The 15,747-nt window shown below is 53.0% G+C and overlaps 4 protein-coding genes and 1 non-coding gene across 5 annotated transcripts; 2 read left to right on the forward strand and 3 right to left on the reverse strand.

The window, feature by feature from the left end:
• Positions 1–245: 245 nt before the first annotated feature.
• B0T26DRAFT_476699 (uncharacterized protein) lies at positions 246–1,585 on the reverse strand. The gene is made up of 2 exons (XM_060435241.1): positions 934–1,585; positions 246–835 (listed from the first exon to the last, which is right to left on the reverse strand). The coding sequence occupies exons 1-2, from the start codon at positions 1,318–1,320 to the stop codon at positions 302–304; spliced, it is 921 nt and encodes a 306-aa protein (XP_060291946.1). The 5' UTR covers positions 1,321–1,585; the 3' UTR covers positions 246–301.
• Positions 1,586–2,689, reverse strand: B0T26DRAFT_476844 (uncharacterized protein). Its single transcript, XM_060435242.1, has 2 exons — positions 2,642–2,689; positions 1,586–2,489 (listed from the first exon to the last, which is right to left on the reverse strand). Exon 2 carries the CDS (start codon positions 2,341–2,343, stop codon positions 1,852–1,854), a length of 492 nt encoding a protein of 163 aa, XP_060291947.1. The 5' UTR covers positions 2,344–2,489; positions 2,642–2,689; the 3' UTR covers positions 1,586–1,851.
• A 424-nt stretch (positions 2,690–3,113) lies between these two features.
• B0T26DRAFT_657010 (uncharacterized protein) lies at positions 3,114–6,475 on the reverse strand (the record flags this gene model as incomplete). Its single annotated transcript, XM_060438751.1, has 8 exons — positions 3,114–3,160; positions 3,220–3,497; positions 3,554–5,594; positions 5,717–5,729; positions 5,841–5,910; positions 5,992–6,070; positions 6,136–6,193; positions 6,287–6,475. The coding sequence occupies 8 exons, from the start codon at positions 6,473–6,475 to the stop codon at positions 3,114–3,116; spliced, it is 2,775 nt and encodes a 924-aa protein (XP_060291948.1).
• A 5,522-nt stretch (positions 6,476–11,997) lies between these two features.
• On the forward strand, positions 11,998–12,700 carry B0T26DRAFT_728341 (uncharacterized protein). The gene has a single exon (XM_060442892.1). The coding sequence runs from the start codon at positions 12,060–12,062 to the stop codon at positions 12,246–12,248; it is 189 nt and encodes a 62-aa protein (XP_060291949.1). The 5' UTR covers positions 11,998–12,059; the 3' UTR covers positions 12,249–12,700.
• A 386-nt stretch (positions 12,701–13,086) lies between these two features.
• B0T26DRAFT_t228 lies at positions 13,087–13,171 on the forward strand. The gene has a single exon. It is a non-coding gene; the product is annotated as a tRNA-Gly (tRNA).
• The last annotated feature ends 2,576 nt before the right edge of the window (positions 13,172–15,747 follow it).

A 15,747-nucleotide genomic window follows, 5' to 3' on the forward strand; every position in this document is an offset into this window, starting at 1 on the left:
TTTCCGATGGGGTCAAGATCAAGGGGACAAAAACGCCGTAGTCGTCGTCTCCGTATTCCCATGGGTCGAATACCGGGTACCAATAGAGCGGTAGTATGCATCTCAGCATCATACTTTCTTGTCCTGCAGCCTTATCATCCCAAAATATCTCCATTGCTTTCGTTTCACTGCCTGCCCCCAACTCGTTAAGGGGGCCTTCGACGAGGAGAACCCCCGATGAGACGGTGCCTGTGAGGTCCGAGGTTGCCGGAACGACTTGTGCACCCAGTATGCGCGCTCCGGCTTCTATGCTGACCAGACTTCACTCTCCGTAATCTCTGCCCTCAAATGGGTTTTCTGATGGGCGAAGATTAACGTGATGCTCTGTTGAAGCCCAGCTCCAGGTCGGTGTTCGGTATTCAGCCGAATGGCTCCGAGTACAATTTGGCCTGAAGGCTGTGCATTTCCAACCCAGGTGAACTGAGAACTCGGCGTCTGCTCCTGGCTTCTTCCAGATTTTCGCAAGGTACTTTGCACCGTAGAGACCTTCGAGATATTTTGCCACTCCGGAAAGAGCCGGTAGGAGGTCTGAGCGATAAGTCAAATACATGGCAGTGTAGCGTTCCACGATATCACCCCAAATTTCCAAGAAGATTTCATCTTTGCCCCTGCGCCATCGGTGGTTTCCACGGCTGATGTCTAGACGCCTCGCGGTCCGCTGCGACTTCCAGGTTTGAGGAACGCCGAGAGAGAAGCTTTCCGATGCCACCAGTGCGTTGCACTCCCAGACGAGCTGTCTAGAGGAAAAATGAAGAATGCGCCTCGAGAGGAGCCGCTCTTGCAGGGCCCAACCCCTCTAGTAGTAATAGGGTGCATCTTATTAGCGATCGATGCCTACGCGCTGCGATATTGCGGGGAATGAATGAATATGGGCTAGTAATGGTGACTACTAACCTTCTGCGGCGGGGCTTCGTCCCCTTCATGTTCCGTGACGTCGTCGCTTTTAATGAGTAGCAATGGATGCCCATTCGAGCTCTTGACGGGTATTCCTGATAATGTCACCTCGATCGCGGAACAGGCCTTGTTGGGGACCCTTGGACGCAGTGGCCGTGATATTGCAGAGGCCGTTCCTGTACACCTCTGCCATGGCGCTCGACTCCCTCTCCTAATCCGAGATGTCATCCTGAAGAATGCACAGGCAATCGATCCATATGTACTGAGCTCCAAGCCGTCGAGTAACCAGGATCGTGTCCTGAAATGTCGCCGGAAGAGAAGGAATTTGATCTTGGAAAATCGCGAGGTTCGTTGTCGTGAGTTTGACAATGGCCGCAGCCGCAGCATCTCCCCAGCAATGACTTAACGTAACGTAAGAGCCGTCAAGAGCCGTCAAGAACCGCTTGCGCCGTTTCGATAAGTCGAACGCTAGCCCTCTCTCCAGTGCCAACGTTTATGAGTCGCGTAGGGTATCGTTTCGAGGATACCTACGGGTTGGTGCCCCTGAAACCGCATTGCTCATGGTTCTTGCAGCAATCCGCCAGATGCTCGCGGGCGAAGTCCCATGATGCTTCCGAGTTTGTAGAACCCGCACCGACGTGTTTGATATAGACACGTGATTCCGAATCCGAGACCAATTAGCTATGATCTCTCAAATCATGTCAGGAAGATGAAGTCGAGGCGGGCATAATAACCTTCCGCCTGCAGGATGAATTCCTCCCAAATATGGGTGCTCGTGGAATCGGACGGCAATTGTAGAGCAAACTTGAGAGAGCAAGAGAATTTCTTAGTGTCTTCAAGAAACTCATAATGGAATGTGTTGATGTTAGAGGCCTGGCACGTATTATGCCTGCGGCTGGATGCTTCCTGCGGCCGATCCTAGTCTGATTTGGGAATGGCAAGCGGCATCCCTCTTTTATTATTCCGAAGCAACGTGTTACAAACGAAGCATCTATCTCGGAGGGCTTTAGAGAAGCTGCTGTAAGAATAACGAGTAGCAGGAGTGAACGGGCTCCCCATCATAGCGCTGGCATAGCTTCTGCTGTGCAAACCGGCAGGTGTTTCAATGCCGCAGCTCCGCACACAATCTTTGCAGGAACGGCAGAGACGATCCGGCTGGAGGGAAGTCGTATTGACGGGAACAAGTTGACCATCGTCCCATGGGACGGGCGGGCTGTCCAAGGCATCATCCGACTGGGAAATGATGCCCAAAGCATCAGTTGATGGGGAAATGCTTGGATCTGACCGACTCTGATCTCGACGGACCAGACTAAGCCGTTGCAGCATCTGAAGCAGCCATCCGGCCACCTCCGCTATGTGGCGTACAATTTTGCCCAGGAGGAGTAGCCACGGTTGTTGAGGCCATGGCATGTCGTCTTGGCTGTTATTGCTGCGCCTTTTCGGACAGAAACGTTGAGTGAGGCAGTAACGGCTACGCCGAGAGGGAGGGCTCAACTGTGAACGGAGAAACTACCATTTACCTAGACCAGAACAGTGAGGTCCAAACTTGGCAATATCTAGAGACGTGCTCGCATAGCCGATGCGTTAGAATGGTTGACGGTAATAGGTAGTAACTCTGAAGCGTCGTTTGGATGTAGATGCGCTATCACACGGCCACGTCGGGCCTGGCAAGGAAGGACGTACATGAGGTATGCTGGAATATACTTACACCAAAATAGGTATTCCGTGTTGGAGAACGCCTGTTCGGCAATATGACCAATTACGACCGATCGGCCCAGTAGGCTTGACAACCAAACCAACTGTTCCTTCCGTTGGGGTTGTTCCGAGCTGGGTAAGTGTCATCTAAATTCGGCAATTGCCTAATGCTACAGCGAGACAACTTCACCGATCACTTATTGCAAAGCTTCACATTTGCAACTCGACTAAGATTATTTGTGTTTATGATTAGAAGTCTAAGAAAAAAATTGGTAGGGCAAGGATAACCCCATCGTAAAGTCGATACACATCTTTAACAATAAGAAAAAGCCCCAGTTGGCAAGCGCTCGGCCACTTCCTGGTCTATGCATCTAAAGAAGCCGAGATGCCGAGGGCATCATGTATGTAGTCCATGGTCTAAATCTCTACCACGCGACTCCATGATTTCCACAAAGGCAATATCCCTCTCCCAGCACCGAGTCCGCTTATTGCGACTTCTCGTGCTGTGTCGATACACGCTGGAGCGAAACGACTGCACACAAAGGGTTAGCACCGAGTTGGCATAACGGGGAGTTGCATGGTGCGACTTACCAAAGTCCTCGAGCGAACGCTGCTTCTGGTTGCCCTTGGGCGACTTGCCGTGCATCAGATTGTCGAATCCGACGCTGTCTTGCAGAATGTAGTAAACACCACCCATGATGCAGAAGACACCAAAAGAGAAGATCCAGATTCTCACAACAGCGACGATGCTGGTGTTGGAATGCTCGAGCCATCCCCAAATGGTGAAGAAGGTGGCAATAAGATCGACAACCAGAATGGCACCGCTGAGCTGCCACGAGGGAATGGAGGACCAGAAGGGGCCATTGGCACTAGACATATATGTTAGCACTAGAAAGTTCAAGATTCGGATAGGGGTGAGCCTTACCGAGTGATGAAGATGAGCCAGTTCTCAGTCAGGGAGATCTCAAGGAAGAGAACCTCGTCCAGGTTACCGAAGTTCTGCACGATACCACCGTTGGGGCCACCAGCGGCATACATGGTCGTGAGAGCAATCCAGGTACCGACAGCGAGAACAACTCCGAGAAGAACAGACATGCCCCAAAGCTTGGGAAGGTTCCACTTAACGGGAGTCTTGCTGAACGGGGCGTTATCGTAGGCAATGGCGAGGGTGGCGACATCGGCAAAGATAGCAATGAAGACGACAAGCTCGATGTTCAAGCTCTGGTTGAGAATGGCGATCCACAGGCCGAGGAAAATCTCCAGATGGATCGAAAGCGCAATACGGTAGACAACGTACGCGTACATGCGGTGGAAAATCTGGCGAGACGTCTTGAGAGCATCGATGATGGCACCGAGACCAGGGGCAAGGAAAACAATGTCGGCAGCGGAGCGGGCAGCGTCGGACGCACCCTCGACAGCAATACCAGTATCAGCCTTCTTGAGCGAGGGAGCGTCGTTGACACCGTCACCAGTCATGGCAACGAGGTAGCCACGCTGCTGCAGAATCTCGACGACATTGTACTTGTGCTGGGGGAACACCTCAGCGAAACCATCGGCAGCCTCGACGAAATCATAAACCTCAGAGCCGGGCATGTCGCCGCCGCCGCCAAGACCAAGACGCTCAGCATTGTACACGTTAGTGCCCAATCCAAGTTGGCGAGAAGTTTCCCTGGCGATACCGACGGCGTCACCGGTAAGCATCTTGATGGAGAGACCGAGACCTTTGGCTTCGTTGATGGTGCGGGCGGTATCGTGACGGGGAGGATCGCTGCAAGGCATGATTCCGAGAATCTCCCAAGAGCCCTCACCACGCTTGCGGGCAACACCGAGCGAACGGAAACCACGGGTAGCGAACTCGGCAACCTTGTTCTTGTAGGCCTGGTCGACCTCATCGGGGATGGGGTGGTCTTCCTCGACAGTCTTGAGAACGAAAAGAGGAGCTCCCTTGACACAGGTGATGCGCTCGCCCTGGGGGGACTGAACAATGGCGGTAACCTTCTTGGAGACAGGGTCGAAGGGGAAGAACTCGATGACCTTGTACTTGCTGAGAACACTCTTGGCGCGGGGGTAGAGCTTCAAGCTCTTGAGGAAAGCCTTGTCGATGGCGTCCATACCCTTCTTCTTGCGCGAGGCGGCCAAGCAGGCAGTGAGCATGAGATCCTCGGGATCAACGCCGGCAACCGTGTAGGGCTCAGCGAGCGAGAGCTTGTTCTTGGTGAGGGTACCGGTCTTGTCGGAGCAGAGAATCTCGACACCAGCAAGGGATTCGATAGCAGACAGCTTCTGGACGATGGCCTTCTTGCGAGCGAGGTAGGCAGCACCGACGGCCATGGTAGTCGTGACGACAGCGGGGAGACCGACGGGCACACCAATGATGGTGATGGCAAGGGTGAACTCGAGAATCTTGACGATCGGGTTGGAGCGATAGAAAGAGGAGACCCAGACGACCAAGTTGGTGAAAACGACGAGAATGAGGAGAATAGTACCGATGCCGTTCAGAACCTCAGTGAAGTGACCGCTTCCGGCGCTAGCGGCGTTGACAAGAGCAGCAGCGCGACCGACGAACGTGTTATCACCAGTGGCAGTGACAACGACGAAAGCCTCACCACGCTTGACGGCAGAAGAAGCGTAGCATTGGTCACCCTTGTGCCTGTCGACGGCAAGAGATTCACCGGTGATGGCAGACTGGTCGACCTGAAGGTAGGCATCCTCGGTTACGATGCGGCCATCGGCGGGAATGATGGTTCCCTCTTCGACCTGGAGGATATCGCCGGGAACGACTTCGGGGGCCTCAACTTCCTTGAGTGTACCGTCACGGAGAACAACAGCCTTGAGAGCGAGAGTCTTCTTGAGTTCTTCGACGATGGATCCAGCCTGGAACTCTTGAATGAAACCGACAGCTGCGTTGAGCAGCAACAGAGCGATAATAACACCGAAATCAATCCAATCCTCGAGACCGGCCGCCACTAGAAACCGAAAAGTCAGCAAACAATGTCCCGTGCAGTGATGCAAGGCAGCGCAGAGGTGCGATTTGTGTGCTCGCCGAGCGTCGCCAGCGATGGCAGCTGTTTCAAGGGGAGATACATACAGACAGCAGCAGCCTAATGGGTCACATGTGTTAGCATGAATTCTTGGACGGGAAGTGGGTCGCGTTTCGTTTCAACACCACCGTGTCGGGTCGCGCTTTGAACCATGGATGGGGGAATTCTTACCTCCATGACAAACTGAATAGGACCAACGAAGTAGCCGAAGAACTTGAGAATGAGATTCTCCTTCTCCTCCCTACATTGCGTATTAGCACATGGTTGACCAGCTTTGGAATTGGGCAAGCCCGGATGTCAATGGAGGAGCGGCAGTACGTACTTCATTTGGTTGAGACCATACTTCTTGCGTCTCACGATGACCTCGTCGGAAGTCAGACCGGCGCGGGTATCTGTCTGGACTGTAGAGCGAACAAGTTAGGCGGTTGACTCTGGCGTGGACGCGATCAATTGGGCGGAGACTTACGCATGTCCTCAGGGACAACGCGCCCAGAGCCGGGTTGGACGACCTCTTCCTCGTCATCCTACGCGTTGGTGGTAAGCATGTGGAAGGCAGAGAGAAAGAAAGCGCGTCGCGTCAATCGAGTCGACGCGACTGGCAATGGCGGGCAACTCACTTCGCCGTGTCCATCGACACTCTCCAGGTCCTCGATGAGGGCGTCGATGTCCTCATCCTCCTCCTCCTCTTCTACCGCCTTCGGCTTGGTAGGGGCAGGGTGGCCAGGATGAGTCTCCTTCTCATTAAAGTTGCCGCTCTCGATGTTAGTCGACAGCGCCGGGGCGCCGGTTGCAGAGTGTTCGGCCATTGGCGCGATGCTGCTAGGGCAGATGAGCTATGCTCAGGGGGGCCGGATTGGCGAGCGCTCAGGTGTGGCGTGTCAGGACAAAAAAGGTGATCAATCTAGAATTGGCGATCCAGGAGGAAACAATTAGGATGCTGCGGGTGTAGGGAAGACTACCAAAGCTAGGTGTGTCGGGCGCGGCTAGGTAATTGTTTTGATGACCTAATAGGTGAGAGATGAGGTATGTGGCGTGCTGGAGGATAGCGAAATCGTCCACACTAGACGGAGAGAGAGAAATGACTTGGGAGACCGGACTCGAGCGAGACCTCACGTCGAAGGGAGGGTTAAAAAAGACCTTCGTGCGTGAAGCAAGAAGAGGAATGAACGAGGGGAGGGGAGTGGGCGGCAGGTGTATTTCAACCTTTCCGTGGTGGGTGAGCTCTTTCCGGCCAAAACGAAAGTCAATCCTTTCCCGTACCGCACACACACACTCTCTCTTGCTAGCTACGATGGCACAGTGTGCTGCTGGATGCCGTACGCCTAGGCAACGGACCTTCCTTTGCTCTCCAGGGCCTGGAAATAGTGGGGCAACCGCACTTAGACAGAGTGAAGGCGAGGGCGAGTCGAGCACGGCTCCACGCGGTGGACAGTGCGCTCCTCCACCTGGACTGTCCTGGAATCAAACAGTTTGCCAACGTCGGCGCCAGGTCGGTGTCTTTGCCATCCCAATTGGCACTGTCCCTGTTCAGTAAGGTTGAATGTGATTGCCATCCTCCGCGACCAAGCGACTGGCAGGCCACCCCGGCCCACGAAAAGCGGGTTCGCCCAGGCGCAGGTCACAATCATCAGGAAGCTACCTAATCCACGCAATGAGAGCAAGTACCGGCGCCCCACGTTCCGCGACGCCCTCGCACTGAGAAGGTTGCAATCTCGGCCGACGAGGTACCTAGCAAGGGCTCCCCGCCATAGTACCATGCTGCTTCTTCGCAGAAGGTACCTGCGGGATTTTTGAGCGGCCCATCCGCGATTCCGCGTGGATTGCTCACCCTGCTCTTGCTTAATTTTTTTGGGCTCCTCTGCCAAATGGCGACAGAGGCATTGAAAATTTATGACTGCCCGGTAAGATCTTCACCATTACTAGACGCGCTTCTATCCGACGCTAGAAAGTCACCTCGCACGAAGCTCTAACTGCCTCGCGCGAACCCAATTGGTGCAACCGCGTCCTCCGGAATGTTGCTCTTCACCCACGTAAAGTGATAAAAGTAGAAGATCCTACCCCGACCCTGGGTCGTCGAAGCTCTCTTCGCGGCTTCCTTGGCAAAGCGGCGGGCCACAAGCTTTGGAGGTTTGGCCAGTTCGTCATGGGCCAGAAAGCTGGGGTACGCCCGTCGCCCATGCATACCGTCCGAGTGCTCTGACTGGCCAGTCAACCCCCCAAAATTTACTGTTATCTGGTTGGAGGCCATAGCTCCACCCCTGCTCTTTTCTGGGAAACAACAATGGACCGGACTGCCAGAGCGGGACTCGCCAAACAGATTTGGCCCATCCCCCACGGGACTTGACGGTGTGTCGAGGTCAGAGTCAACGGCGCACGCGATTCCGTCGCTTTTGCCATTCGCCTCCGTCTCTACGGCGGTGGCACGGTATGTGCGGTACGGTGCGGTGCGGTGCGGTCAAAGGGCCTCGAGGTGGCTATTAATTGGTGTGGGCCCGAAACTTGTTCATTCACCGGATGATGGATCCACGAGCCATTTGTTTCTCGCCTGCCTTTGGACGACGTGAAATTCTATAGTGCCGCCCGCCAACTGCAGTTGGCGTGCGTCTTACTACTCTCATCCTGCCAGCCGTGCAGCCCTATCTAGCTTGATGCAAATGTTTTCCTCTCGCCCATTGATGCCGCAAAGTCTGATCTATCTCGAGGCATATTTGCCGCCCTGGGATTTTTTTTTCGGAGCCTGAGCGCCGTCCGAGTCTCTTCGCTAGTCCCAGGATAAGACAATGGGGAAAAGTATGATGGGCATACCGAATGACCTAGGTCGGCCAAGACGGTCACGGCACTGCAGTGTCGCGCGTGATTCCTCCTACGTCATTTACACGCCCCCCAGGAACGATTCAAGTCAGCGCCTTACAGCTTCCCTGCAGCACAGGCCACGCCGAAAGTCGTTGTAAGCCCGACCTTCCCGAAGCCCTATCAAAAAAAAAATCATTCGGGGCGCTTCTCTAATCGTCGTCGCCTCGCGGGTCGGTATCGCCGTGGATGTAGACGGCATTTCCCTGCGACACTATTCCCGCCAAAGACGGCCTTAAATGTAAATGCCTATTAATCCATAGGGGTGAACCCTAGAGGAGCGTTTTTGCCTCACACCACGACTCCCAGTCCCCTATACTGTATAGTCTAGAAGCCGCCGAGAGCCAGTGCCGACTATGGCTGATTCCCCGACTCGCGGCAACCCGCGCAGGCCCAGGCCAAGCAGAATCGGAATGGTTATACAATTTGAGCCTCAATGGCAAGCCACCGTGCGTGATGATCTCCGATGGTCCCGTGTCCTGCGAGATGTCCTCTTTGGCGACCGTTTCAGCATACCAAGACGGGCGCATCGTCTTGGTGCGACCGTGCCTAGACTTATAGATTTGGCCAGTGCTCGTCCAAGGCTACTTGGCACCTTGGATAAGATTGTGATCGGAGGACAAGTCGGGCAAACGGGCAATTACTATTTCGGACCTGGGAATATTATCGCCAGCCGCCGTATAACATCAGCATCCGCAAGAGCGGCGTTACGACGTTTAGTTTGTCGGGGCAAGTCAGCACACGACCTCTGTCCTCCTCCATACAGACGCGGTGTGGGAACGGGCGGAATGCAACGGCACACTGCTGCCGAGTCTGTCTGACAGCTCAGGGTTCTCGTCTGCGGGTGGTTCCGGAACAGTGCATCTAAAATCTGAATCGCGGGACGCCCGTAATGGAGGACGCTGTAGTATGAGGGATTCTCTCCTCCCCTCTCCCCATCAAAAAAACCACAAGTCCCACGCGATATTATGCCGCAAATGGCGGTCTGCATACTGGGGCGAAAGATTCTAGAATCTCTATGATTCTTCAGCGCAATTATCGTTGTTGCAAAGTTTCCACCACAGAGCTTGTTTGTAGCGGGGCACCCACTCCCAAACTATGTGCACATCTCCATAGAGCCCGTTCTCGCTGCGGGGACTGACATCAAGCTGGAACCGCATTGATCAATCCGCATTTAAGTAGTGTAAACAATATTCCGTAAATAGGAAAACAAACCGTAACTGGGTTGGTCTAGATGGAGTACGATACGGTGCGAGGTCAGGGCCGTAAGCCGTTGCGACGAAGGATGGAGGCATGGTACCTTGCCGAGCCAGCCAGCGCGCCGCTATCGCCCTGCACGATGCGATGGCGGGAGCGTGTTCCAGCGGGGCCTACCGTTTGACCCTCTGGCCCAGGGGAGGCAAGGCACTGAGTCTCGGCTGCTCCTTGCGCTCGCCGCTGACCTCGGCTCTTGACCGAGCAAAGGCCGTGCTATGGTAGACAACCCCGGCTAGGAGACGGGACCTTTGCCATGGCGGCCGATGGATGCGGGCCGCGCGACTCGCGCTCGTCGTCGAGAGGCGATCGTCGCCGTCGCCGGCTGCTGTCCGTGTGTCTATGACCCTCACGCGGTGGCGGCGAGGGTGAGGGAGGCGGGCGAGAGCGGGACCGGCTAAGAACAGCCAATGCCAAGGTCGGAAATCGATGAATCGGAGAATCCCAGAGGCTCAAGCGTGGAATCGATCAGAAAAGTCGCCTACCTATTGCGTGACTAGCGCACGAGCCACCCGCGAGTTGATTCCTATGGGCCCAAGCTTTTGGGCAAAGAGCCTAGAGCCGCCCGCCTGCAGGCAGCAAGTGGCATGCATGTTGCGGCAAAAGAAATCGCTCTCCCACGCGCACCCCTGCGTTTCTCCACCGTGGGGTCGCTGCAAGCCTGCAATGCATCGGCGAAGGCTCATCATCCGGCTCTTTTTTTTTCTTTTTTTTTTTTTGGTGCAGCCAGTGAGTGCCAATTTCCCAGAATGGAGTCTCTTTTTAAGTTCAGCTTCATGCCGGGCATCCTCGGATATTCAATACTAACAAAGCCGGCTCCGTTGTATCCTCCATCGTCTCCTCCCAACTCCTGAAGATCGCATCGATAATTTGGGGGTACGACAACAAGGAGAGAGCAGATGGTAAATTTACAGCGCAAGCAGCATAAACATTGCCTATCTCGCTTCTATGATCCCCAGCGACCCCCACCTCTCATTTCGCCCCTTCGAGCTGAGCCGCGAGACGCACGATCGAAATCGAAATCGAATCGCGAACGGCCAGTTCTGTGGGGTGCACTCTTTGTCACCTACCGAACGCCAAAAAAAGCCAAATCCAGCAGCTTATTAGCCTGCATTCCCCCAATGTCCATCCAAAGAGTTTTGAAACACGCCGACCCGGGAGAATGAACGAAACGAAACAAACTATACCTATTTTTTTTTTAATTCCATCATGTCCGGTTCTCTACGGCGAATTGCTCATACTCTATCTCATCTTCTCGCTCGACACGCCGTTGCTCGTCCGTCTCGTCCGTCCCCTAAAACTCCCCTCTCTATTGGTTCGGCCTACACGGAGCAGTGGTCGAGCCAAGCCCCGGGAGTAACACTATGATCGCTCATGTCTCTGTCGATCCTGTCTTGGCTAGGTCGTCAGGCTCTAATTGCTTAGACAACACTCTCGTTATTCTGGCACTCGATGCATGCAAGAAAGGGAAGGTGAGTACACATACACGTAACCTTCAGGCCCAGCAGCCGCTGCACCCAGGGCCCAGCCCAGCCCAGCCCGTCAGATCACTTGGCCCAGAACCTTATGCTCGCCCTAATGTCCTCATCGCGATCCCTTTTTTTCCACCTTGGCCCGGACCCTCGAATTATCCTTCCGTTAGGATTGGGAAAAGGAGGATGCCCAGCATGGGCCCCGAGTTTATTTTAGCTGGACCCCGAGTTTAGGTGAAACAGCCGCGGACAGAAACCTTGGCTGTGCCTCCTTCGTGTTCTTTTTGATCATGATCTGAGCTTTCTTGCACAAATCCCTCTCTTGGTGTCTGTCTTCGTTTGCTGTATATCTTGGCAATGTTTTGGGATGGGATGACAAGACGGGAAGTGGTTCCTTTCGGTTCCCTGTGCCACGTCGTTGCAGAGAGATGATAGAGGCAGAGAGAGAGGCGTAGAGAGGCACAGCCGTACCCAAATTTGAGAGCGGTAGCTGCGGTAAAATAGCCACCGTCAGAGAGCTCGTTGCCGGTCCGTGGCTCAGAATGAAAGTTGAACTGATGCGTGGTCATTGGATGGATTGGAGTGGTAAGCCGGGCTAGCTCGCTGACCTTACCTCATTAACTGCATGTTTTGTTGTCTGTCTACTTGACTGTATTGAGACTTGGCAGGGGGTTTTGCTCTTTTTTTTACATTCATTCTAATCCGATTGCTTTCTCAAACCTCTCTCGGTTTATCTCCCGTTTGAGGCAGTGGGTACCTCTCTATAAGGTTACGCGGGGCCCAGACTTTGGGTTTCGTCCCTTGTCCCATTTTCATGCCGCACGGCGCTGGATCCCCCTCGCCGCCCATGGAACTTGCTAGAGTGCCAAGATGTGTCTCGGCAACTCCTGTGTTGCCTGGCTCCCTTTCATCGTCTGATGTTGCTGGCCTAGCCTGGCCGCGGAGCCGGGCACCAGGCACATCCCTCTTTCGCTGTAAGCCAAGTAAGGGCCAGGCTTTGTAGATGCGGCGGCCAGATCACTCTCCGCATGCCAATCATGTGTAATAAACACCTTGTCTATGAACCATTATGCACACTTGTCGGGGTTTATCCTGCACGGAGATTTTCCTTGGCTGTTGGTTCCCGGCTACTTGGCTCGGCTCGGCTCCTCGCGGCTGGTTAGTTGGCTGGCTTGGCCTTGGCTTTTATATTGAGAAAGTTTGTTCGGGTTGTCAAAAGCGTCTTCCCACATCGAACATAAGTAAGCTTGGGGCCTGACATGGCTTTGACGAGTATTGCCAGTGAATAATTAGGAAGTAGGGCTTTGACATTCTTATGAGGCATTTAGAGAAGACTTCTCTATCAGGCCTGAACGCAAATGCCAAAAGCCTCGGCCTGGAGTATCATGAACTATGTCGATGACTGGCATCTCCACATTAGGTGTTTTGGCAGCTAGGGTGCATTAAATCTGCCCGCGACCTGTCTCTTCCGTGGTGGGAACTGCATTAGAGAAATTACATTCTGTATTCCCACCTTAGTCAGGGGCCGATGGAACCCCTAGGGGAACCCAGAGATGGCGTGATGCACGCCGCACATAGCTTATATTCTTATCTCCTCTGTCATTGAGGGCTAACCAGAGCTAGGACTGCTGATATCCACATCATGGAGACAGAAAAGAACGACAGTTCGATCAAGAAGCCGAGATCCGGAAGATGTGGAGTCTCGCTAGTACCCATGGAACCCACGAGCTACGGTCCCTGCCAGCCGCAGTTTATGGTCCGCGGGATCCTCTCTGGCAGGCATTTGCTCTTCTACAACTTCGCCCAGCCCCGTCAACATCAAGATCCAGGCATCAAACACAGCGTGAGTGGTTTAGTGGTAAAATCCATCGTTGCCATCCGCATGATTACCTCGATGGGCCCCGTGTTCGATTCACGGCTCACGCATTGCTTCCCACTTTTTTGCCCTTCAAGCCTTCTTTCCGCCGCAGGACGTGACTGACCATGTGAGTCTTTGGTGTGGTGATGGGCGGTGAGCTGCGAGGGCAGTTCATGGCCTACATACAGGGAGCGTTTTTAACTGTCAGGGCGCCACCGTTTTTGGGACTGTTGTCTTTGCCCTAGCGTAAAACACTAACTCGAGGACATCAGTCTTATGGTACCTAATTTGAGTTCCTAAATACCATGTAAGCTACGTTTCCGTCTTAGGCTGAGCTCAATTCAGGTTTGGCGTGTTGCTGTTGCGGGAAGAGTCTGCTTCTCATGCCAGGTTGGGAGGTTGGCACAAATCCTATTTACAGGCCCCGAGTCTAGCTCAGGGGCAGATGATAGCAGTCTAGGCGCGGAGAAAAGTTTATAAAACTATACCCAGCACATGAAGTTGGCAGAGCAAGAGAGATATCGACGCAACCTCGCGTTCAACTGTATTAAAACTTGCCCCTGTAGTCTCGAGACCTCGTGTTTGCCGGTCTAAGCAGAGAGTTGACTGCCAACTTGAACACCGAGGTTGTTGAGGCCATAGCACTAAACTCTTAGCTCGATATATCCGATGTTGTGGATTAAAAAGAAACGCCAGCTGAGGAAGGCTGCTGCCGGTGGTTCCAGAATCAAGCCTTAGAGTAATAGCCAAGGTAAAGTTAAATTGACATGCTGATATTACCTACCCTAGGGTATCCGAGTACATACTATACACAGCAAGATTTGGACAATCCAACAGATACATTTTCGGTCTGGAACCCAGATCCGCAGTTCGGCACGGCGAGGCCGAGTCGTCAAAACCCGTCTAAAACATAAGCGGCTTTGATCTGCGGTCAGCTGGCTTCTTTTGTAGTAACCTTCTTTTTAGGTTGCCTCGTATGAGCTATATTCCAAGGCTCCAAAGCCTATAGAACGGAGTGGCTATGGAGAACCTGGAAGGAAACTGGTGACTATCTCTTATAGTCAGCTCTCATCGAGGGACATTTACCAGTCAAAAGTCTACTTAAAGGTTGCCAATGCATGAATTCGTTGGGTTTTGCCATCTGACCCTTTCTAGAGTACGCTTTCTTTTCAAACCCTTGCTCCCTCCACCCACTGGGAACGTTCTTGGTAGATGATATCCCCAGGGTACTTCCTAGTGTTGCCAAAGGTGCAATGCGGAAAGTGGCTTTCGGGGTTTTGACTAGAAATATCCGTTAAGGGCAAATTAGGATACGAACGCACGAAAGTGAAGAAGGTCGCAAATTAACTGTATCTGGGTCAAATTGAACTTACCTACTTCCTAGGTCCTTCACTAGGGCAGGAGGCAAGAAAAAAGACGCCGCCAGTTTGATCACGAGCAGGAGGCAAAGCCTCGAATAAAGCGAAGCTCTTAGCTGGGTTGTTTACATTTCTATCTTTTTGACACCCCTGGCGAGGTATCCGGGCACTGTATTCCAAAAAAAAAACAAGAAAAAAGGAAAATAATTAGGGCAAAGAGCAAAGAAAGCGAACACCTGAGTTGAAACAGAGGCAAATACTGTGAGGATAGAACCAAAATGACATTACTAGAATGTGTTACTCCAACCAACCAACTACCGCGTTATCGACACACACATGCAACAATAACATAACGCCAAAAAGCCAGCCTCTACATGGGGGGAAGCAGTTCCAAGGAGGTAGAGCCAACGAAAGAAAACCGCGATAGAAAAGAAAGACAAAGCAACAGTGTAGCGATAACCGCTACTAGTCAAGAGGGTTCACCCCTTCAGTCAACCGGAGTTCTGAGCCTTGACGAGTATATGAACGTGCATGTCAAGCAAGCAGTAGTACATTCACCCCGCAAAAAGCAACGATACCAACCAGTTGCTCGTGGACTTCGCTCCCCTTCTAAGTATGAGCATAACTCCTCCTGCGCGGCAGAAACTCCGCGATCTCATGCGTATGAGTCGGGACTCCGACGAACCGCCCGACTAAACAGGATGGACAGTCAATTGGTCAGGTCAAGGCAGACGGACAACAGCTCGACAGACAACAGCGTGATAGACAATAGCATGGTAGACAGCTTGACAGACAGCAACTTGACAGATAATAGCCTAATAGACTATAGCGTGGCAGACAGGCATACGGACGGGCACACATACAATAGTCAAGTGAAGGTAGCTACCTAGGTAGGTAGCTAGAGAGAAACATAGCTAGGTAACTAAACGGCGTCGCACCTTGCAGACTCAAAGCCCCCGAGTGTGGGATCATATCCAGTCTGCTACAAAACCCGTAATCGAGAAACCACCCTACCCCTATCAAGAGTAGGAGAGCTGGACCGGACAATAACAACAACAACAACAACAACAACAACAACAACAGCAACAACAACAGCAACAACAACAGCAACAACAACAGCAACAACAACAGCAACAACAACAGCAACAACAACAGCAACAACAACACAAACACGAAGACTCGAAACGGCTTCGACGCAATATCAAACAGTACACAACAACAAACACGAACAAGACAGGCACACAAGCATGGACAGAATCTCAGCACCAGCAACAGAAGCAGTCTCT

This window comes from Lasiosphaeria miniovina (assembly GCF_030549165.1).
Source record: "Lasiosphaeria miniovina strain SMH2392-1A chromosome Unknown B0T26scaffold_7, whole genome shotgun sequence".
Lineage (NCBI taxonomy): Eukaryota > Fungi > Ascomycota > Sordariomycetes > Sordariales > Lasiosphaeriaceae > Lasiosphaeria > Lasiosphaeria miniovina.

Coding starts and splice junctions, on each gene's coding strand:
- B0T26DRAFT_476699 (XM_060435241.1), bottom strand. CDS start 1,320: ATGCTGCGGCTGCGGCCATTGTCAAACTCACGACAACGAACCTCGCGA. Junction 836..933: donor ACGAAGCCCCGCCGCAGAAG/GTTAGTAGTCAC, acceptor TATTACTACTAG/AGGGGTTGGGCCCTGCAAGA.
- B0T26DRAFT_476844 (XM_060435242.1), bottom strand. CDS start 2,343: ATGCCATGGCCTCAACAACCGTGGCTACTCCTCCTGGGCAAAATTGTA.
- B0T26DRAFT_728341 (XM_060442892.1), top strand. CDS start 12,060: ATGCCGCACGGCGCTGGATCCCCCTCGCCGCCCATGGAACTTGCTAGA.